General features: G+C 43.9%; 1 protein-coding gene across 1 annotated transcript in view; it reads right to left on the reverse strand.

Moving 5' to 3' along the window:
• LOC102441565 (mucin-16) overlaps nucleotides 1-24,279 on the reverse strand; it is a 64,835-nt gene that overhangs the window by 26,061 nt on the left and 14,495 nt on the right. The window contains exons 13-32 of the mRNA XM_023743802.1: nucleotides 23,332-23,504; nucleotides 20,717-20,752; nucleotides 17,107-17,231; nucleotides 16,945-17,012; nucleotides 14,779-14,966; nucleotides 13,936-13,969; nucleotides 11,828-12,008; nucleotides 11,576-11,643; nucleotides 10,372-10,544; nucleotides 10,034-10,069; nucleotides 9,709-9,774; nucleotides 7,794-7,915; nucleotides 7,346-7,350; nucleotides 4,938-5,110; nucleotides 4,562-4,597; nucleotides 4,278-4,343; nucleotides 3,151-3,275; nucleotides 2,881-2,948; nucleotides 414-586; nucleotides 257-292 (exon numbers count right to left, since the gene is read on the reverse strand). Coding sequence (XP_023599570.1) covers nucleotides 257-292; nucleotides 414-586; nucleotides 2,881-2,948; nucleotides 3,151-3,275; nucleotides 4,278-4,343; nucleotides 4,562-4,597; nucleotides 4,938-5,110; nucleotides 7,346-7,350; nucleotides 7,794-7,915; nucleotides 9,709-9,774; nucleotides 10,034-10,069; nucleotides 10,372-10,544; nucleotides 11,576-11,643; nucleotides 11,828-12,008; nucleotides 13,936-13,969; nucleotides 14,779-14,966; nucleotides 16,945-17,012; nucleotides 17,107-17,231; nucleotides 20,717-20,752; nucleotides 23,332-23,504 — 1,952 coding nt within the window. The remainder of the gene's footprint in view (nucleotides 1-256; nucleotides 293-413; nucleotides 587-2,880; nucleotides 2,949-3,150; nucleotides 3,276-4,277; nucleotides 4,344-4,561; nucleotides 4,598-4,937; nucleotides 5,111-7,345; nucleotides 7,351-7,793; nucleotides 7,916-9,708; nucleotides 9,775-10,033; nucleotides 10,070-10,371; nucleotides 10,545-11,575; nucleotides 11,644-11,827; nucleotides 12,009-13,935; nucleotides 13,970-14,778; nucleotides 14,967-16,944; nucleotides 17,013-17,106; nucleotides 17,232-20,716; nucleotides 20,753-23,331; nucleotides 23,505-24,279) is intronic.

Raw genomic sequence — 24,279 nt, forward strand, 5'->3', positions numbered from 1 at the left:
AAACTTATTATTTATTTCAAATCAGTTGCTAACTTGTTCTCCTCCATCCATCCACCCAACCAACATTTAGTGGCCATTTCTCTGTGTTCAGGTGACAACACAAAAGTGATTCACAGCTGTGTGGTATTGCAATGGCTCCCCAGCCTGTGTCCCCCAACCCTTCCCCTCCCTGAGAGCTGGAGATGTGGGCAGGGGTCTGTCGCTTCCTTTCCTGGTAGGGTAGAGGGGCTTCTAAAGGCTACTCATCAGTACTCACGATGGGGGGTGGTTTCTGAAGTCTGGTGTGTGTAACCTGCAGAGAGAGAGAGAGCAAGAGAGGCAGAAGCTGCTGTGTGTAGGGAAGGAATAAAAAAGGCATGCAGGGGGAGAATGAGGGCTCAGCAATACACAAGGGAAAGGTGGCCACTGCTCACCATTGACATAGAGACTGTCCTGGTCCAGGGTGTAGGGACCCAACTTGGTGACACCTTGGGTCAGCTGGCTCAGCTCCCTGTACAGCTGCTTTCTGTCCAGCCCGGGGCCTGCAGGGTCAGGACGGTAGTTGCAAGCTGTGTCCACACTGGTGGCTGCTCCATCTCTTTCAGGCCTATGGAGGTAGGGACACAGAGGCAGAGACAATGAGGATCCATCTGCAAGAATCCACCAAAAAAGTGATTAGAACAACAAATATAACAAAGTTTCAGAATATGAAATTGATGTACAAAAATCTACTGCATTCCTATAGACTAATAATAAAATTTCAGAAAAAATAAATATCCCCCCCACCACCACCAATTCCATTTGCAATTACAACAAAAAGAGTAAAATACCTTGGAATAAACTGAACAAAAAGTGTGAAGGACCTATACACTGAAAACTACAAGACATTTTGTTAAAAAAAAATTGAGGAAGACAAAAAGACAATCATGAATTAAAAGACTCAACATCATTAAAATAGCCATATTACTTAAAGCAATATACAGGTTTAATGCAATCCCCATCAAAATCCCAATGGCACTTTTCAGAGAAGTATAACAAATAATTCATCAAATTTGTATGGAACCACACATGAAAAAACCTGGATAGCCAAAGCAATCCTGAGAAAATAAGAACAAGGTCAGAAGTAGCATACTCTCTCACTTCAAATTATACTACAGAGTTACAATAATCAAAACAATATGGTTTTGGCAGAAAAACCGACACGCATACAAATGGAACAGAATTGACAGCCCAGAAATAAACTCACACATATATGGGCAACTAATTTTCTACAAAGAATCAAAAACATATAATGGAGGAAAAAAAGCCTCTTTAGTAAATAATGTTGGGAAAATTGGAAAGCCACATGCCAAAGGATGAAACTAGACTGTTATTGGACACCATACACAAAAATTAAATCAAAATGGATCACAGGCCTAAAATAAGACTGGTATCAATAAAATAAATAAAAAAGAAACATAGGTACTAAACTTATGAATTTTGGTCTCAGAGAAGCTTCTGTGACTTTGTTCCCAAAATCAAGGGAAGTAAAAGTAAAAATAAATGAATGGGACTGCATCAAACTAAAAAGCTTCTGCACAGCAAAAGAAACCATCAACAAAACAAAAAGGCTAAAATGAGAGAAGATATTTGCAAACAATACCTCTGATAAGGGGCTAATATCCGAAACATATAAACAATTCATACAACTCAACAACAAAGAACAAACAATCCAATTAAAAAATGGGCAGAGGACCTGAACAGACACTTTTCCCAAGAAGACATACAAATGGCCATTTACACACATATGAAAAGATCTCAACTTCACTAGCTATAAAGAAAATGCAAATCAAAACTAGAATAGGATACCATTTTACCCCTGTTAGAATGGCTATTATCAACAAGACAAGAAATAACAAGTATTGGACAGGATGTGGAGAAAAAGGAACCCTCATTCACTGTAGGTAGGAATGTAAACTGGTATAGCCACTATGGAAAACAGTATGGACTTTCCTCCAAAAATTAAGCATAGAATTACCACATGATTCAAGAACCTGTCTTCTGGATATCTACTTGAAATTTTTTGAAAACATTTATTTAAAAATATATGTGCACCCCTATGTTAATTGCAGCATTATTCACGAAGCCAAGACATGGAAATAACCTAAATATCCTTCGATGGGTGATTAGGTAAAAAATATGTGGTAGCTATATGCCATGGAATACTACTCAGCCACAAGAAAGGATGAAATATACAGATTTGATGACAGCATGAATGGCTATTGAAAGTATCATGCTAAGTGAAATAAATCAATGGAAAAAATAAGAAGCTTATGATTTCACTCATATGTGGGATAGAAAACAGAAAGCAACAAATGAACTAACAAAACCAACGAAGTCATAGATGCAGACAACAGGAGAGGTTGAGGGGAGCTTGAAGAGGGTAAAGGGGTCAAATATATACTGATGGAAGAGGACTAAACTTTGGCTGGTGAGCAAACAATGCAATATACATGAGTATTACAGAATTATCACACTTGAAATTTATATAAGTTTGGTTATTAACCCATGTCACCCCAATGAATTCAAATAAAAAATGAACATATGCAGTGTGGGTTGGGGGAATGGTAGGCTGTGGGTTTATTCTTTGTGAAGGATCAGGGATGCATCCTTATAAAAGAATTTGGTGCATACTTTCAGGTTATTATGTTTTGTTTTGCTCCTATTAAATATTGCGTGTGAGATTAGAGACTCTTGAGGATGGAAAGGTCCAGGGCAGGGACCAGGGGCCAGAACTGGAGGGATAGTGGCTGTTTCAGGTGGGGAGCTGGAAAAGGCTGAGATAAAAGGGAGGACCCAGCCCTAGAGGACTGTGGGTAAAATCTCCACTGTGCCTCACTGGGACATCTCTGGTGGTCTTACCTGAGCAAGGTGAGTCTACAGCTGGAATAGAGGAGGCTGATACTGGTGTTCTTAAACAAGGGTCTGAGCTGTTGAGGGAGGAGAAAGAGGTGAGTAGAAGGACTGATAGGGAAGGGCAGGGGCAGGGCTGGGATGAGATGAGCAGGGCTGGCATCAGTTGGAAGGCAGGAAGAGATGAATGAAACACAGGAGAGGTGGGGGACTGATAACAGTGGGCATGGTGGCCATCAGTGGGCAGTGTAGGAATGAGGTGGGCAGGAGGAGCCTTACCAGTTGCTGCAGGATCTTTTCTATTTTGTTGAACTTTACTGAGCTCGGATGTTGCATGTCATTCATGTAGTGCAGGTTTGTTATGGTGAAGTTAAGGGTGAATGGCACCAGGGCAAGGACAGAGACTGCAGTAAAGTTGAGAGGGAAGATATCACACCCTGAATCACTGCCTGTACTAAATTTAGGGGTCAGGGGCAGAGGGGTGGAATCAGTCTGGTATTCACATCTGCTGCAAAAGCTCAGACTGTTTCTCCCCAGAATAGGAAAGTTTTATTTTGAACAACATTAATAATAGTAATCTACACTAATAAAAGGGTAATATGCTAATTAGACTGGATGTCTTTTGGACATCCACCCAGACGTCCTTCTGGACAAAGCCACAGTGGTGGGGGGCGAGGCAGAGGCGGTTAGGGGTGATCAGGCAGGCAGGGGGAGAGCAGTTAGGCACGACCAGACCAGCAGGGGAGGGCAGTTAGGGGCGACTAGCCAGCAGGGGAGGGCAATTGGGGGTGATCAGGCTGGGGGCAGAGGTGGTTAGAGGCTATCAGGCATGTAGGCAGAGGCGGTTAGGGGTGATCAGGCAGGTAGGCAGAGTGGTTAGGAACAATCAGGCAGGCAGGCTAGCGGTTAGGAGCCAGCGGACCCAGATTGCGAGAGGGATGTCCCGGATTGGAGAGGATGCAGACCTGGCTGAGGGACCCCCAACCCGTGCACAAATTTCGTGCACTGGGCCTCTAGTAATAATAATAATGACAACAAAAATAACAGCAATAACAGCTGATGTTTGGTAAAGGCTTACTCTATGCTCCATTATACCCTGTGTTAGCACTTTCTGTCTGGTATCTCATGTAATCCTCACACAAACCTTGGAGGCACATCCTGTTACTTACCTCCCACCCCCTCCCCCTGCCCCCCAACTGAAAGAGATGAAAATGAGTGTCAGAAAGATTAAGGCACTTCCCCAAGGCCACACAGCTATTTTAGGGCAGAAGCTCAGGCTCTAGATTTTATCCTTCTCACACTGTCCCCTTGCCTTGATCTGCCCATGTATACTGTCTTGACTTCTCATTGTTAAGCACAGAGGCATGCAGCTTAGAAAGCAGTGAACATAGAGAGAACGCTCTTACCTGTAGAACTGAAGAAGGAGATTGGAGCCAATGAGTTTCTCAAGGAGGGTGTAGAAGTCATAGACACTGAGGTAGAAATAAGAATAATGCAGTTTCACCTTGGAGATGCCAGAGACAATTTGGCCTTGATGCCCAAACTGAGTTGAAGTTGGGAGGGGGTGGCCATAATAAGGACTCTAAGGCTTCCTTTCACCACACTGAGGCCTTAGCCATAGGGAGGAGGAACCAGCTACACCCACCAATCACTGTGGGGTCATAGGGCCTTCTAAGGTTTGGACACTTACCACTGGGGATGGATGTCAAGACTGGTCTGGTGTAACCTGCAGAATGGGTAAGAGTGAGATGGGATGTTTTCAAAGGTTATTAAGAAAGGGGTCAAGGGGTTGGACCACAGGTGTAAGAGAAGAGTAGATGCCATCAAGAGGCTGTGCCCCTACAGACGGTGACTTGTGCCTCCTATAAGCTTTCTGTGACTTCCCATCACTCTCTGTGTGTGGCGTATACACATATGGTGGAGAACAGGGACCTCACAAGGAGTGGAAGAGTGAGGAGAGAGAAATCTAGAAGCAGGCATGAGTGTATCCTCTGGTCAGAGCTCAGAGCAGCAACGAAAGAATCCAACTGGTGCTACATAGGACATTTTTACCACCAGAGGCTCACCGTTGACATAGAGATGATCCCTATCTAGGAGGTAGGGATCAAGCCTGGTGACACCATGGGTCTGGTGGCTCAGCTCCCAGTAGAGCTGCTCCCTGTCCAGCACGGGGCCTGCAGGTTCAGGATGATAGGTACAAATGGCATCAACTCCAGTGGCTGTTTCACCCTTTTCAGGCCTGGGGAGAGAAGGACATAGATATGGAAACAGGACTGAGACATCTTGGCAGGACATCTTTCCTCAGCCCCCTTGTATGTGGATGCCTGCTTATCTGCTCTCCTGGTCCAGGCAAGAGCACTCACAAGACAAGGGGCATCTTTGAGCCACAAAGTACCGAGTGGGGATTGACTTTATTTTATTTTAATCCTCACCCAAGAACATTTTTTCCCATTGATTTTTAGAGTGAGTGGAAGGGAGGGGGAGAGACAGAGAGAGAAAACCACTGATGTGAGAGAGACACATTGATTGGTTGCCTCTCACACATACCTCAATTGGGGCCGGGGATTGAACATGCAACAGTGGTATGTGCTCTTGACTTGAATCGAACCTGGGATCCTTCAGTTTGAGGGCCAAAGTTCTAACCACTGAACTACCATCTAGGGCTAGAGTGGATGTTTTAGAATCAGACACCCATCAATTCAACCTTAGTGCTGTCACTTGTTGAATAATCCACATGGCTTCTCTGACTCAGTTCTCCCATCTTTGCAGCATGGAGTGTGCTGTAACCACTTTGGTGCAACATCATGGGATTCAGAAATGTTTGATATAAAATACCCAGCCCTCCTGCCAAGTATATTAGAAGTGCTAATAATTAATTGTTTAATTAAACAAATATTTACAAAGCACCCATAGTTCCCTAAGGAAAGTGGAGAGTAGCTCTGAATAAAAGACTCCTCAGCTCCTGGAAAATTGATCCAGGCCAAGTTGTAGATGTGAGCATCTGAGCATGAGACACTGCATAGCAGACTCCTACCACTGCCCACCTGCCTCTTGCATTACCAACTCTCTGAGGCAGCAGGGAAAACTTAGCCTGAAGGGATAACCTGGGAGACCCTGCAGATTGCACTAGCAGAGAGAGCATAAAGGGGGCAGGGGAGTGTGGGGGGAGGCAGTGTCCCTTGTACCTCAGCAGGATGGAAGCTACCTGGAACTAAGCTGCTTCTAGCTCTGGTCTCCTACTTGACAAAGGTGCAGTGTCAGTTTCATTGCCTGTTGGTGCTGATTTGACCTGCATCTTTTCTGGGAGTACATTAAATGGACACTTTTAACCAGCAGGAAGCTATAGGTTTGGGTTGGGAGAGTGGGGTGGCCCTGTTAACTGGGCAGAACTGTTAACAATAGATTAATTTCCCTTTGGGGCATGGGACATCTGAGCTAGGGTGGCTCCAGCACCTATTCATTGAGGTTTCATTTCTTTGCACATGGACTGTTACCTGGAATGCCAAAATAATAACCCTTCAACTGCCGAGAGCTTTCTTGCAAAACATAAATGTCCAGTGCCACCCTGCTGTTTCCTGTCCACATCCTTCTAACTAAAACTGTAGTTGTGTCTGTCCCATTCAGATCTTGCAAAGCTGACTGTCTGATTGGATGGCCTAGAGCAGTGGTCGGCAAACCACGGCTCGCGAGCCACATGCGGCTCTTTGGCTCCGAGTGTGGCTCTTCCACAAAATATCACGTGTGGGCGTGCACTTACAGTGCGATTGAAACTTCGTGGCCCATGCGCAGAAGTCGGTTTTCAGCCTGTGCGAGTCTATTTTGAAGAAGTGGCGTTAGAAGAAGTGGGGGTACGTTCACTGAGGTCGAACCCTCAGATTGAGGACCTTTTTAGCAAAGGCCAGCTTAGGAGTACCCTAATTAAATTAATAACAATGTACCTACCTATATAGTTTAAGTTTAAAAAATTTGGCCCTCAAAAGAAATTTCAATCGTTGTACTGTTGATATTTGGCTCTGTTGACTAATGAGTTTGCTGACCACTGGCCTAGAGTGAGCAGGGCACAACACTAGCACTAGGGCTGGGAATAGGGTGAGGTAAGCAAAGCATCCAGATACAAGATATAAGGACATGCTAACTCTCAGGGTTGTGGAAGCATAGGGTTAGTACCTGAAGGTGAGCATCTCCTTAAATTTTGTGCTCGAGGCACCTCACTTCCCATAGCTCAGTCTACCAGCGGTTCTCAACCTGTGGGTCGTGACTCCTGAAAATACATCCTGCATATCAGATATTTACATTAAGATTCATAACAGTAGCAAAATTACAGTTATGAAGTAGCAACGAAAATAATTTTATGGTTGGGGGTCACCACAACATGAGGAACTGTATTAAAGGGTCGCGGCATTAGGAAGGTTGAGAACCACTGATAGACTGAGCTTACTAAGGCCCTAGCCAGCCCAACTAGCCCACACCTTACCCCACCTATGAAGGCAAGACAAAGATGAGGTCTCACCTTAGTGTGGTCAGTCTGCAGCCAGTGTAGAGTGAGCCAATGCTGCTGTTGGTGAACAAGGGCTCAAGCTGAGAAGGAAGGAGTAGATGAATAAAAAATAAAAATAAAACTAATCATCATTTAAAGCACAATGTTTTAAAAAAACACACAACAGTTCCCTAATCTTCTCATACCACATTTAATTCTCAAAAGGACCCTTTGTGATAAATGATTTGCTGTCTCAGTTTCACAGATGTGGAAACAATACCACAAAGACTAATCACTACTCCAAAGTCACATCACTTGTCTGTGGCAGTTCCAAGTTTTGAACCTGGAACTGCCTGCCTCCCTAGCCCTCTATATCCTCTGAAATTGTAGCAAGGAGGGGTGGAGTGGAAATTAGAAAGAAAAGTGGGTAGCGGGGGGCTCTCACCAGATATTGTAGAATTGACTCTGTGGAGTTGAACTTCGCAGAGCCTGGCTGCATGTCCTCTGTGTAGTTCAGGTTGGTGATGGTAAAGTTGAGAGTGAAGGACATGAGGGCAGGGCCAGCAGCTGCAGTGGAGAGGGGAAGGAGAAGGCATGTTCTAAGTCAGCGTTGGACCAGATGTGGGGAAAAGGGTCATGGAACACAACCCCTGCCAGCTCCGGGGACCCCATCAGCTTGGACATAAAAGGGAGGGGGTGCCCATGACTGCAACGAAAATAATTTTATGGTTGGATCACAACATGAGGAACTGTATTTAAAGGGCCAGAAAGTTGAGAACCACTGATAGGGACTTAATTTCCTTGAATTTTATCCTAGAATCCCAAGACAACTCCAACTGACATGGCAGCAACTTCCTGGGTGTTTTGTTGTAAGGATTCTGAGGCTGTCTTGAGCTCAGAAAGAATGGGTGCTATTATCATTTAGTAATGTCTGCCATGGATGAGGGAGTAGGGAGTGCTGACACAGATGCCATACATTTGTACTGGGTAGAATCAGACAGTCATTAAAGTTTAGAATGGGAAGGAAAGGAGGATTTCTATACATCATACTTCATTCCTTTGTTTCCTGGGAGAGCCACATATTTCCTATAGACCTACCATGAGCAAGTCACTACAGTGGATACTAAGGAGCACAAAGGAAGAAGACACAGTTGCTCAATACAGCAGGTTTGCTTAATACTGAAGTCAACAGAAATAAACATAATGTTCAAATACATATTACACACAAGAGTGTATAATATATTTACTTTTAAAACTAAGCAACAGGATTTAGAGTGATAAATAAAAGGTTCCCATGCCTTTCTTGCCTATAATGATAGAAAGTTGTTAAAAGGATATTAAATAATACTAGATTCTGAACATAGCACTTTGTTCGTATTCAATACTCAGTAATGTCAGATATTATCTGTTATCTTTTGATCATCACCATCATCACTGTCACCATCTTTATCATCACCATCACCATTATTGTCACTATCATCAACATCATTGTCACCATCACTGTTATTATCATTACCACCATCTCATCATTATCATCACCACCACTACCATCACCATCTACACTAATAAAAGACAAAGATGCTAATGGACTGTACCTTCGCTACGCCCATCAGCCAGCCAATCAGAAGAGTATGCAAATTAACCCAACAAAGATGGCCGTTAATTTGCATACTGCAGGCAGGGCAGGACAGCGCCATCCGCCGCCTGCCCTGCGCCATCCGGGCCTCCCATGTGCGACCCAGGGCGGCCAGGCGGGACAGCAGTGGCGGGCTTCACTCCCTTCTCCACTGCTTCGCTCCGGCCTCAGGAAGCCCGATTCTTGCAGGAATAGGCCTGAGGAAGCCCTATGCTTGCAGGAATCTTCCTGCAATGGACCTCTAGTCATTACTATAATCACCATCACTATCATAATAATAATATATATTCTTTTTTTTTTTTTTACAGAGAGGAAAGGAGAGGGATAGAGAGTTAGAAACATCGATGAGAGAGAAACATCGATCAGCTGCCTCCTGCACACCTCCTACTGGAAATGTGCCTGCAACCAAGGTACATGCCCTTGACCAGAATCGAACCTAGGACCTTTCAGTCCGCAGGTCGATGCTCTATCCACTGAGCCAAATCAGTTAGGGCATAATATATATTCTTATATCAAAAGAATATGAAATCTATAAGGGAGAGATTTTTAAAAATTTCATATTCCCTTCTGTATTCCCACTCCAGCATAGTGTAGGTGCTCAATAAAGTTTGTTGACTAATTATTACTAGATTTACTATGACTTTCCATCTTTGAGTGAATAATGTCAGAGATGTTTACAATCATCAAGCAGTCTCTAACAGATGTGCCAATAACTGGTACTTACCTGTGGGGCTGGAGAATGAAGGTGGAGTCCCAAAGTTCTCTTGCTCAACTGTGGATGTCCCAGGAGCTGCAGAAAAGCCCTTGTCAGTGAAAGCAGAAAGGCACTCACATGGCAGAAACGCCAGCAGGAGGTATTATTTATTGGGCTTACTGCATGTGGGGCTTAAGCTGGGATTCCTTCTAGAGCTGGGGAAGTGGGGACAGTAAGTAATGTGTGCCCTCCCGGGAACTCCTCCCTCCTGGAAAGGACATACGTGGGCATGAGAAGGGCTCAGCTCCGTCCCTGCCTGGTGTTGGGGGCCTTGGAACACCAGTTGTATACTCACTGCTGGTGATGAGTGTGGAGCTCTGATGGGTGAAACCTGTAGCAAGAGCAAGGGAGGCTAGTGGGTAAAGGTTCAGGGAGAGGTGGGGGACCAAATATGGGTCAGTGAAAAGGAGGGGGTTTCATGGAGTAGAGGCTGTTGGGGGTCCTCCAACAGCACCCTCACATCAGAAAAGAAGACCCTGAGGGTGAAGTCAGTCTAAGATGAAGAAGAAACCATGAGTTCAAATCATTCAGTGCACTTGGCTAAGACCCTAGAGGCCATTCAGGAAGTGTGATCTCAAGTCAGAGGGCAGAGGCTACTAGTGAAGAGGAAGAGATCATATTGCAGCTGCTCACCATTGACATAGAGACTGTCCCTGTCCAGCGTGTAGGGTCTCAGCATGCTGATGCCATGGGTCAGCTGTCTCAGCTCCCAGTACAGCTGCTCTCTGTCTAGTCCAGGACCGTCAGGGTCAGGGCGATGAGTGCAGATGAAATCCACTCTGGTGGCTGTCCCCTCCTTCTCAGAGCTGGGTGAGAACCTCCACATTGTTGGTCCAACTCTCTCTCCACCATTCATCCTTCCCTCCCTCTTTTTGCCAGCCTCTAAGACAGCAACTTGGGAAACTCTAGTTAATAAGGAATCTGCTGCCTTCAGGAAGATAACCTCCATAAAGGAATAACTAGAAAACTACGGGGCTCCAAGCCTCTTGAAGGCCTGGGAGAGAAGCCTGTGAAAGTAATAGGTGTGTGACAGAGCCCCACAATTTTTATTACACCCATTATAGTATATGTTATATATAACATAAATAAATATGTTTAACATATATAATGATGTTTACTTATATTTTATTATTGTAAATTATACATTATGCCTGTTATATATATATATACCTAGTATGTAATGTATATACATATATACACTAATACAGATTATGATTTTGATAATGTATATTAGATATTATACCAGTGTTGACCCATTTCCACCACAGTCTTGGAATGTCCAGATGCCCTTTTTAGGCCTTTTAGGGGATTGTGTCCACCGCAACCCCCAGCCATCCATGGGCAGGGAAGGCTCCCTTCAGCTGAGTCTGACCTATTTAGGAGCATACTTTCTCTAATACTAGCTTTTCTTCCCCTCTTAGATCCTCTGGGCCAGTCCTTTAGAAAGGTTCTCAGATTGGTATTTTCCACAACCTACAAGGTCATAATGTGGGCAGAGGAGACAGGGCTGCTTAAGGGCTAGGTGTTTGGGACTACAACCCCAAATGCTGGGATTTCTCTGTGAAACAGCACACGTTCCGTAATCCCTCTGAGCCTCAGTTTCACCTTCTGCTCCTGCTTCATGAGGTTGTTTCAAGGACTGATGAGATTACATATAAAGTAACACCACAGTGCCTGGGTTTTAGTAATTTTTAGATGCTTTTATTGCTGTTCTAGGTATTTTCGATGCTTAGTATCCATGGGCAGTAGTTGTACCAAATATAGACAAAGTCATGGAGTCCATAAATTAGGGTCCCATACCCCAGGTGGGCTGTGTTCTTGGGAGGCAGCGTCTCACCTGAGCGAGGCTAGTCTGCAACCTGCATAGAGTAATCTCAGACTGCTATTCTTGAACACAGATTTGAGCTATAAGAGAGGAGAGGGGAGGTGAGAAGGAACCACTGAGGGAGGCCAGGAGGAGCTGGGATATTGGTGAGGTGAACAGGGTAGAGATGGTGAGGTGGGGGCATAAGTGGGTGGATGGGGCTGACACTACTGGGTAGGGCAGGGGTAAAGTGGGCAGAGCTGGCATCAGTGGGCAGGGTCTCACCAGACCCTGCAGGATCCTCTCTGTGGTGTTGAATTTCCTGGAGCCCGGGTGCTGCATGTCCTCCTCGTAGTGCAGGTTGGTGATGGTGAAGTTGAGGGTGAATGGCACCAGGAAAGAAACAGCTGCTATGGCAGAGGGAAGGAAAAAGGAGGCCATGCCTGAGTCAGACATGGGCTGGGCTCTCAGGGAACTTCTGGGGACCGAGATGAAAAGTCCAGATCTGAGCAAGCAGTGGTTTAAAGCAGGCAGGTAAACTACCTTAGGACACAAAGACAGAAAGCTATATAAAGAGCAAAGCAAGATGCTGTTAGATAGAGTAACATGCACATCCATTAGAATGGCTATTTTTTTAAGGAAAATAACAAGTGTTGCTGAGAATGTACAGAAATTGGAACCCTCATGCATTGTTGGTGGGAATGCTAGTAGAGCTGTATGGAAATCAGTTCCTCAGAAAGTTAAACACAGGATTACCATATTACCCAGCAATTTCACTCTAGGTATATACCCAAAAGAATTGAAAACAGGGACTCAGACACTTGAACACAAATGTTCATAGCTATTGAAAACAACAGTCAAAAGGTGGAAACAACCTGTGTCTATCAACAGATGAATGGAATAGAATTCAGCTATAAAAAGGAATGAAATTCCGATACATGGTACACTATGGATAAACCTTGAAAATGTTAAGCTAAGTGAAACAAGCCAGATATAAAGGACACATAATGTATAATTCCCCTTATGTAAAGTACTTAGAACAGTCAAATTCATAGAGACAGAGAGTAGAATAGAGATTACCATGGGCTGGGGGTGGGGAATGGGAAGTTAGTGTTTAATGGGGACCAAGTCTCCATTTGAAATGTTGAAAAGTCCTGGAAGTGGGATAGTGGTAATGGTGGCACAACATTGTGAAAGTGCACTTAGAAATAATTGATATGGTAAATTCTATGTTGGTTTCAAATCCTCTTAGCCCCTCATCAGCATGAGACCAGGGTTTTGTTACTCAACCTGTCTGTATCTCCATTTCTTTAACTGTAAAATGAGGAGAATCATACTTTGTCCAAAAATTATGGAGGTTAAATGATTGTTAAGGGAGTTAGAACATTTCAAGTGCATTATGGCTAAGTGAAAAAAAGCAGTTGCCAGAGGTCGCATGTTGTACAATTCAATTGATATAACATTCTCAGAATAACAAAACTGCAGACACGGTTTATAGATTAGTAGAGTCCAGGGGTTGGACTGGGTGGGTGTGACCTAGAGCAACACGAAGGGGATTTTTGTGGTGATGAGACAGTTCTGTATCTTGTGGTGGTGGTTACAAAAGTCTACATATGTGTTAAAATGGCAGAGAACTACACACATACATACAAGTACATGTAAATAGTGAAACCTGAAACTGGAGTTCTGTAGATCTTAATAATGTCAATTTACTTACTGGTTTTGACACTGAAATCTAGTTTATGTAAGATGTTAATCATGGAGGAGAGACTGGGTAGAGTATAGGAATCTCTGCACTTTTTTGCAACTTTCTGTGAAACTATATTTATATCAAAATGAAAGTTAGAAATAAAAAGAATAGTATAGGGCCTGGCATGTAGTGAGTGCTGAACAACATGGTTATCTTCCATAGTTATTATCAATTGCTACCGTATGTTTAATTTCAGTCTCTCTCAATACACTGTAACCTGGGTGAGGGGAAGGACCACACCTGACTTAACATCATCCCCTCTACCTAGTACAGAACACGTGCCCAATAGTATTTGTTGAACTAAATATTCTGGTAATTCCAGTGCTAGGTATTGTTATATACATTTTCATTTAACCTTCATAATGATCTTATGAAGTATTATTATTCCCACTTGTCAGGTAAGGAAACTAAGGCACCAAGAGGGTAAGTAAATTGTCAAAGGTCAACAGCTGGAGAGATGAGTAGTTCACATTCTCTGCTCTCGAGGAGTTCAGAGCAGAGCAGAGGGTGCCCATGGCAGCTCCAGGTTCCCCAAATAGCAGCCTTTTTCTGCACTTCCAGGGTCCAAGCTTTGAGGCTTCCTAGAAGGAGCTGGAAGAGAAGTCACCTACCTGTGGAGCTGAAGAAGTGGGTTGGTACCAGCGAAGTCCTTGGGAAGAGAGTAGAGGTCACGGTAGCTGAAGATAAATGGTCTGGAGTAAGAATGGGGGCCCTGAGTGTAGCATGGATGACTCTGTGCAGCTTTCCCGTCCAGCCCAAGCCATTGATGTAGAGTAGGTGAGTGAGATAACTGGGTCCTCTGGCTTCCTCTCCTGCCAAGGCCCTGGGGTGGGGAATCAGTTACTGTCCATAGGGGGCCAGGAGCACCTAGCCATCAGGGCCCTGAGTACTCACCACTGGGGGTGGAGGCTGAGGTCTGATGGGTATAACCTGAAATGAGAAAAGGAGATGGTACTAGGATACAAGCAAGGGAGGGATGTCCAAGATACAGGCTGAGGACCACAAGCCCCTACCCCAAACTCAGACTTCAAGTCTACACCGTTCAATAGTAATGATTCAGGGGCAACAATACCTTGTTCCTAAAGGGCTGAGAAATCAAAGACCCAGTCCCTGCCTTCGTGGGCTTGCAATTTATTTGGGAAGATAACTATACCAACATTTCTTGAGCATTTGTTTGCCAACTGTGCTTCTCAGGGTCTAGAGGGGATTCTGAGATATTGGCGGGGAGGCAGATAAATAGCCAGCCTCTTGAATCTCCATTAGCTTCAGCCACAGGGATATTGTCATTAATCTGTCTGGAGAAAGGTTTTGTGTCTCAGACAAGTATACAGATCACTTCTGTGGAATGCATGGATGCCATGGAAAGAGAAGGATTTGCAAACTGGAGGGTCTATGGGGGTCCTTCAGACATCAAAGGAGATTGCTCAGGCAGAAGATCACACATAGGATGAGTAGGTGCAGATTCTCAGCTTCAACTTATGGTTACAAAAAGGATGCTCACCATTGATGTAGAGGCTGTCCTTGTCCAGTGTGAAGGAGCCCAGCTGGGTAACACCATGGGTCCCACGGCTCATCTCCCAGTACAGCTGCTCTCTGTCCAGCTTAGGATCCACATAGTCAGAACGGTATGTGCAGACAGTATCAATTCCAGTGGTTGTTCCATTTTTTTCAGGCCTGGCAGGGAGGATACACAGTGACGGGGAGGTGGGGACTATAGGTCAGGGCCCAGAGAAACAGGAGGGTGGGCTGCCTGAAATGGCCTTGGTCCTGGGGGAGGGCCGGAAATAAACTGGACAGCCAAGGTCTCTGAACAGAGAGGATATAGCATCTCAAAATGTTGATATTTGTGCTAAACTTTAAAATCATAATCATAACAAGGCAATATACATCTTAACAAGAGAAGCATGACAGACAGGGTAGAAGGAAGCCATCGGGGAATTGGATAAAGTGGAAAAAGGCAATGTCAGATTGCTTAAATCCTAGGTCTGCTACTTAATTTCTGGGTGACTCTGGGTAAGTCTCTCAACCTCTCTGTGGCTCCTTGTTTTATCTGTCAAATGAGGTAATAAAAGGCAGCAAGTTTTATTAAGTATTAAAAGAGCCAGAGTTCTTGGTATGAATGGATTTTGCAATGATTGAGCATTTTAAAGGTAACACCGAGACCAAGCAACCAGCCTAGGCTGGGGATGGGGATGAGGCTGTGTGGTATCCCAGAGCCAGAAAAATCTCAGGTCCAGTAGAAAAGTAAAATAATAGCATCATGGCTGAGGGACAATGTTGAGTGTCTTTAGAGCTGTGGATTCCATCCTCAGACAAAAGGTCAGTGGTTGGGAGATGTCACACAAGGGGTAAGGTGACCCAAGTACACAGGGTGGGTTCCCACATGCTGGAGTTATTCTTAGTACCTAGTCCTAGGGAAGACAGTGAGTAATTTACTGCATGTTCTCTATATATTAAGTTTTTTTTATCAAGAACCTTTCATTTTAATTTTTACTGTGCTCACACAAATGATCACAAATTATTCCCTTTTATTAGAAGTGAAGTCTGTTTCCACATCCCTTGAATCTGAGCTTGGCCACAGGACTGTCCAATGGACAGTAGCAAATGAGATACGAGCAGAGGCTTGAAAAGCAGGTGTGCATTAGGGCTTCTCATTTCCTGCTGCTCTTGGAACTCTGAGCATGGTAATGAGCCCAAGCTAGCCTGCTGGAGCTAGAAAATGTGGAGGAGAACTGAGATGTCCCAGGCAGCAGCAGACTGCAGAAATGAATAAGATTCATTTGAGATTAGCTGAACCAGCCCAGGCAGGAGAATCTCCCAGAAGAATCCAGCCCAAGTGGCCATCCAGCAGAACTGTGAGCTAAATTTCTTATGCAGAAAAGCAGATTGAGACACTCCGATTGATAGAAGAGACAGCTGAGGCACAGAGACATTAGGTAACTTGCCCGAGTCACACAACCTTGAAATAGGAAGCTAGGATTTGAACATAGATGTGGTAGATGTCAAATAAAACTATATAACAACTATGCTTTATTGCTCAATGATCCCTCTGGGGGTGGCAGACATCCCAAGTCCACCTCTTATTGGTCAGGATTTGGTCACTGCTGGGGGATGGTAGGAAAAGGGAGTGTTTGTTAGGTATTTCAGATAGGCCAATTATTAGCCTAAATGTGACAAAATGCATACTCTCGAACAAGGTTTCTCAACGTGGCACCATTTGGGTCAGATAAATCTTGGCCCGGGGAGACTGTCCTGTGCCTTATGGGATATTTAGCAGTCTCTCCGGCCTCCCTCACTATAGACAAGTAGCAAACCCGCCATTGAGTTGTGATAACAAAAATTTTCTCATGACATTGTCAAATATCCCCTGGGAGCTAAATTACTCCTGGTTGAAAATCACTGCTTTATTGTGATGAAACTGACATGATTGATAAGTTGATTTTTCAACGAGTTCCAGAAGAAAGATCTTTCTGAAAAGTTTAACCTTACTACCTGGGAAGGAAAGAGTACGAGGATTCCCCATTTTATGATCAGGGAAACAATGTGAGCCAGAGTGGAAACTGGTGGTCAGCTCTCCTTAGGATAGTGGGTGCAGAACGTCAGGATCCAGCTCAGGGTCAGCCCCCCACATTGCCTACTCTGAACTTCTCACCTGAGCAAGGTCAATCTGCAGCCAAAATAGAAGGGCCCAATACTGCTGTTCTGGAACAATGGTTTGAGCTGGGGATGAAAGAGAGGGAGATGAGCAGATGGGCCAAGGAGCTGGGCGGGACAAAAGTAGGTATTGGAGAGAGGGCATTGGAGGGGCTCTCACCAGGCGATTCAAGATTCTCTCCATGTTGTTGAATATCTCAGATCCCGGGCTCCCCATGCCCTCTGTGTAGCGCAGGCTGGTGATGGTGAAGTTGAGGGTGAAGGACACCAGAGAAGGGCTCACACCTGCAGTGGGAAAGGAAGAATGGCGATTCATTATGATCTCTGGCTGGGATGGCTGTAGGGGTGGGTCCAGGGTTGTCACTTTGGTCTCAGTGTCCAGCCAATCAGGCCTAAGATGCCCCACCTATGTGATCCTTGCATCCAGCCAAACTTAGGGGGAGGCACTTCTATACTGGATGGACAATTTTAGCTGGAAAAAGAACCTCAACTCTTTCCAGCCTAATGTGCCAAAAGAGAAGCAATTGGTAGATATTATGGTGAAAGAAGAGAAGCAAAGTCAGTCTGCTGCCCCCTGGGGCAGAATCTCCCATAGTCTTCTGACTTCATGAGGGAATGTGCACCTGCTGAGTGGTCAAGGCTGTTTCTCTCATGAAAGGGACCCCTGCCTCAACTTCACTGACCATCTTTGCAGAGTGGATTTTACTAGTAGATGGAGTGTCCACATCTAGTTTTCCATGGACAATCATGTCGCTCTTGTGTAAACATTAATTCAACCCCTATTTCTTTCTCAAAAGTGCCCTAGTATGGAAAAAAACACACCTGTATGGTCACCTAGGGGTTACAGTATGAAGAATCAAAAGGCCAGAGGTCTGAGCTGGGCGACTGTACCCTCTACAAATAGAATCTGTGGAGCAATAATTGTGTACCAGCCTTTGTATTGAGCACTTTACATGCAGTATATCAGCTTACCCACATCACAGATCCGAAAGGTTGGTGTTACCAGTCCCATTTTACATATGGGGGACACGGAGGCTCAGAGAAAGTAAATTTTATCCAAGTCCAACAAACAAAGAAATGGCACAGCTATGATGCCTTTTGGCTCAAAAATAGATACCTTTCCATTTGTATTCACATGTTCATAGCAGCTTTGTTTATAATAGCCAATGGGTGGAAGCAAACCAAGTGTCCATTAACAAATGGGTGAATAGACAAATGTGATATATTCATACAATGGAATATTTAGCCCTTAAAAAGAAGAAACTTTTGACACACGCAAACACATGGATAAGCAAAAGGACAAATACTGTATAATTCCACATTCAGTATTATATGAGATCCCTAGAGTAGTCAAATTCAGAGAGACAGAAAGTAAATGGTAGTTGCTAGGAGATGAGAGGAAAGGGAAATGAAGATTTTTTTTAATTGGTACAGAGTTTCAGTTTTGCAAGATTAAAAAATTTTGGAGATTAGTTACACAACAATGTGAATATACTTAACACTATTGAGCTGTATACTTAAAATAGTAAATTTTATGTTATAACTATTTTACCACAATCAGAAAATTTAAACCAATAATACACCCCCAAATAGAGTTTTATTCTTTTGAAAACTCTTTTCTCCAATAGATTTTTGAAGGCAGGTCACAGTCATGGAGCTGTGGGTGTAGGAGTGAGGGCATAGGTAGATAAAGTTAAGATAGAAATCCCGTATTTCTAACAAAATAGAACTAGGAAATAGGGCTCTTGTGGGCCAGAGAGGAGACAGCTTGTTACCGGCTAAAACAAACAAAAATAATAATAACAATCCCAAGACGATAACAGGACCCAGAGAATACACGAGCATAATTCACAACATCTAAGATATTACCCAAAATAATTTGACTTAAAAACAACAACAACAGAAAAATATCTACCTAATGCTTGAGGGAAAGACAATTAACAGATGCAAACTCCAAGGACCCAGATGTTGGAATTAGCAGGTACAGACTTTAATGCAGTTATTAGAACTATGCTCCATGAGATAAAGGTAAACACTTGAAATAAATGTAAAGATAGAAGTTCTCAGCAGAGGAAGGGAAACTATAAAAAAAATCAAATGGATGTTGTAGAACTGAAATATACAGTACTTGAGATTTTAAAAAATCACTTGATGGGCAGGATGGAGATGACAGAGAAAAGGGCTGGTGATTTTAAAAATATATTATTAGAAATTATCAAGTCTGAAGAAAAAAATTGATTGAAAAATTAACAGAGCCTCAGGGACTTGTGGGACACTATCATTTCATTGGAGGACCAGAATGAAAGAGATTAGTGCAGAAAGTAATTGAAGAAATAGTGGCTGAAATTTCCCAAACTTTGTTGAGAACCTACATTTTCAGATTTGGAAGCTTAGAAAATTCCAAACAGTATAAATTCAAAGAAAACTGTGCCAGATACTCATAACCAAACTTCTGAAAAACAATGATTAAGAACAAATCTTGAATGATTACGAAAAAAATGACATCATCAGTCATAGAATGATTTGATCTATAGCACATGTCACATATTTTAAAGTCTGCAAGAGCTAGGCATGTTACATAAATGGTTGAGTTGATCAGGGTGGAGCAGTGAGGAAATGAAAAGTGTGCATCTGTTTAAAACATGTACAACATTTGCAGTCTCGTGATTTACAAAATATAGGTCTGAAGGCAAAATTCAAATTATAGGACACAAGTTTGTATCCCATAACTTCAGACTCACACAGCAGGATTAAGGGTTAGGGATACCCAGCCTAGGTCATGACATAAGCATGTATCAGAACCAGGGACTTAATTTTTTAAATAAATCTAAGGGCAGAAGTAATACAGGTTTCGTGGCAAAAATCATGCCTCCCTATTAGGTTGCAAGAAACGCAGATGCTCTCAGACCCACATCTGGGCAAGACAAGGAGACAGGGCAAGATTCAAATTCATGACTAAGATCCTGAATGATTTTCTGTATGTTCAAAGAAAATCCACAGATGTGGATGTATAAAGAGTTTGCTACTTTCATCCATTCATTCAATCTATAAATATAAAGTGAGTGCCTATTAGTTGCTTAGCTCCAGGGTGACAAATACATAAAAACTAAGTAAACCAAAAGGTAGTAAATTCATGAAAGAAATACTCATGGTGATAGGACAGAGAAACGAGGTGTGTATTCAGGAGAAGTGCTACTTCATGTAAGGTCGTCTGAGAAAGTCTTTCAGAGAAGGTGATAGTGGAACTGCGATCTGAAAGGCAATAAGGAGGCAGGAATAGCTGATCATCAGGAAAGGCTAGTATAAAGGCCAAAGGTTAGGACACTAGAAGAACAGACAAATGTCTGATGTGGCCAAAGCCTACAGAGTGATAGAAAGAGGGAGGGGACAAGCAGGGTGGTAAACAGGGACCAGACCATGCAGAGGTAACATTTTGTAGAACTCTGAGAGCAGGTTCCAACCTGTAGACTGAGAATGGGCAATAGAGACATGAAAGATTCTTGACAAAATGTAGAAGTCACTGAAGCTGAGAAAAAATATAAAACATGGAGAAAATAATTGAGCCCCACTCTGAAGGAATGTGATTCAGAAGCTGTTCATTGGAATTTGGGTTTCTATCTTGACTCAGAGAAAGACCTTGGGTGGGCTAGGGGCTGCTATGAGGCTGAAGCTGGAAACTTTGCAGGGGACAGTAGTAGCTTTCTCCTGAGAAATGCACTCTGGGGCAGAAGGGTCTGTTGGGCACTGAAGTTTCAGTTTCAAATACTCACTGCTTGTGGCAGGTGTCCAGTTGTGATAATTATAACCTGCAGGTAGGGAGAAAAGAGTAAAGATTTAAGAAAAGGTAGATGGTGGAGCTAGAAATGAAATCTACACTAATAAAAGACAAAGATGCTAATTGACTGTACCTTTGCTACACCCATCAGCCAATCAGAAGAGTATGCAAATTAACCCAAAAAAGATGGCCGTTAAATTTGCATACTGCAGGTGGGGCGGGGCAGCGCCATCCGCCGCCCGCCCCACTGCGGGATCGGGCCTGCCATCTGCCACCCAGGGAGCGGGCCTAAGCCAGCATGTGGTTATCTCCTGAGGGGTCCCAGACTGTGAGAGGGCACAGGTCGGGCTGAGGGACACCCCCCCCCCCCAGTGCACAAATTTTTGTGCACCGAGCCTCTAATTCATTAATAACTTTTTAAAACTCATAAATGAGCAATAATTTCCTTTGGTGCCTTTATGTCCTTTGAAAATAATGATGAACATCATTACCATTATTATCACCAAAATAAAAATACAATAATGGCTCTTCCTACTCATTGGGAATGCACTATGCACCAGAAATAATGCTGAACACATTACAAGGGTAATGGGGCAAATTAATGACCAAGTTTGTGCTCCAAGCCTTATCTGTGTTCTCTCAATCCATTAAGATAATTTTATCCTTCTTCTGTCACCTTCTCTCTCTTCACAATATTTTATAATAGTATAATTTTATTTTTCTCGCTTAGTTTCTGGCTTTTTGTGATGTATAATAGAGAAAACTGCAGCAGCTTAAGAGAGTGGTATGTGAAGGTAAAAGTGTAGTGAGATGGAGGAAAGGGAAAGTACATGTGCTGGGGAATATTAGAGAAAATTTGGAGATGAAGTGCAATAGTAAAAAAGGAGACTTGGAGGTCAGGTGGATGGTGTAAAACTTGGGAGCATGAAAGGAATTGGAGGGGGAAGAGAATTTTCATGAGTGTTTCTCTGGGTCATGAATTGCATCTCCTTTGATACTCTGTGAGAGATGTGAGTTAAGACTGGACCCAGAGGAGCCCTGGGATTTTCTTGGGTTATTGCTGAATGCTCTAATTTAATTTTCAGAATAATCCTGCCTCGTATGTATGTTTATTCTATTAAGGGGACATTAGTGCTTAGAGAGGTTACATGACTTGTTCAGCATCACACAAAACAGAGATCTGCCACCAATTCCCATACTATTACCCATTGCTTTAAGGCAGTCCCAATCCTGGATTCAATCTGCTATGGACACAGAGCACAATGTGCTGTTGTTAATATAAATGTGTATTTCAAACCATATATGAAAGGAATTCCAAGCTGACAGAGGGTAAATAACTAGTCAAACACTAGGTTGGATTGTTGAGCTCATGCTCATTTAACACTCCTTCTGGTCCTGAGATTTGAGGCTTTGTCTGAATGGTCACCTTGTGGATAAACTTTGGAGTTTAGACTCAATATTGGGTTCAAGTGTTGACTCTGCCAATGCATTATGGCTGGATGATCTCAGGCAAATGACTTCCTGTGTGAATGCATGATGGCTCTCTAAAAATGAGCATTGTAATGTATAGGGTTTAGGGTAAGATGAATAGGGAATCTATAATAATAAAAGTGTAATATGCAAATCAACCAAATGACCGAACAGCAGAATGACTGTCCGGAGGACCTTCAGGATGACCACACTATGACATGCACTGGCGCCAGTCCAGCCAAGGCAGGTGTGATGCAATTGGTTGGGAGCCCCCTGCCATCGCACCATGATCATCCTGCAGAGGGAGGCCCAGGCTACCGGCTGGCAGGGTGATCGATCAATCAAGGGGCTCCACGATCACCCCAAAGAGGGAGGCCCAGGCCACCAACTGGCGAGCTGTGGCAGGTGGACGGGGCCTACCTCTTTGGGGCAATTGATCATGGGGCTCCCGAATTGTGAGAGGGCACAGGCCTGGCTGAGGAACACATACCCCCGAGTGCATGAATTTTGTGTACCAGGCCGCTAGTATGTAAATAAAGACCTTGTCACAGTTCTTAGCACATAAGAATCTTTTGGTGAGATTTAGCCACTATTAGAAGTGTGGTGTTTCATGAATAGTTTCATGAGTGTCGTTCTCTCTGGCCTATAAGTTGTCATGATGGAGAGAATAAGGTAAAGCGAGAGCTGAACTGGACACTGCTGCCCACTGGGGAAGGCTTAACTGCAGGACCCTACATCATCCACTTCTCTCTTGAGAGTCTGCATGCTCTTGCTGGGCTCCAACAGAAGGAAACATTTCCTTCCAGCATTGAAAAAGGAAAGAAAATCAACTTCCTGTGGTGTGTGTTAAGCTGGGCTTGTACCAGAACTGTGAATTTGTGTACAGCAATTTCTCAACCTCAACATTGTTGACATTTTCATCTAGATCATGTTTCATGGTGGGAGGCTGCCTTTTGCATAGTGGGATCTTTAGCAGCAACCCTGGCCTCTAACTAATGGATGTTATTAGCACACTCCGGTCATGACATGAAAATGTTTTTGGACATTGCCAAATGTCCCGAGAACTGCTTCCAGTTGAGAATTTCTGGTATAGGGAGACAGGGGACTGCAGGCAACTCCAGCTGCAGCACAGACACTCACCATTGACATAGAGACTGTCTCTGTCCAGGGTGTAGGTGTCCAGCAGGGTGACGCCATGGGTCAGCTGACTCAGCTCTTGGTACAACTCTTCTATGTCCAGTCCAGGGCCTATGGGGTTAGGATGGTACGTGCAGACCGTGTCCACTCCAGTTGATGCCCCATCTTTCTCAGTCCTAGGGTGGTCGGGTTAGGGAAATAGGACATTCAGAGACACGGTGGAGTTATATATCTTATTCAACTCTTTGCTTCAAATTGACCTGCTGCCCCAAGTTTTATGGTATTCCTCTTTACTGGGCCTTGACTGGTTTCCCAAACATGTTCTTTTATGGGTGCTATTCATCTAGGTACCTTCCCACTCCATAAAGTGACTGATTTTCAGGGCTTCATCCTCAGTCAACTTCTATTATTTTGCCTTTCATTTGGGGTCATTATCTCAGCTACCAGTTTTATTACCATACTAGAGGCCCAGTGCACAAAAATTTGTGCACTCGGGGGCGTCCCTCATCCCGGTCTGTGCCCTCTCACAGTCTGGGACCCCTCGGGGATGACCACCTACTGGCTTAGGCCTGTTCCCTGGGGGATTGGGCCTAAGCTGGCAGTCAGACATCCCTCTGGCAGCCCGGAAGCCAGTGGGGAGCAGGCCTAAGCTGCAGTCGGACATCATTAGCACTGCTAAGGAGGCGAGACAGGCTCCCACCACCACCGCTGTACTGGCAGCCATCAGCCTGGCTTGTGGCTGAGCAGAGCTCCCCCTATGGGAGCGCACTAACCACCAGGGGGCAGCTCCTGCATTGAGCATCTGCCCCTTGGTGGTCAGTGTGTGTCATAGTGACCAGTCATTCCCAGTCGTTCTGCTGTTAGGGTCAATTTTCATATTATCATTTTATTATATAGGAGTGCCTGGACAGCCTGGTTGAGGGGCTGATGGCTGTTTGCAGGCTGGCCACA

Source organism: Myotis lucifugus, unplaced genomic scaffold (assembly GCF_000147115.1).
Source record: "Myotis lucifugus unplaced genomic scaffold, Myoluc2.0 scaffold_414, whole genome shotgun sequence".
Taxonomy (NCBI): Eukaryota; Metazoa; Chordata; class Mammalia; order Chiroptera; family Vespertilionidae; genus Myotis; species Myotis lucifugus.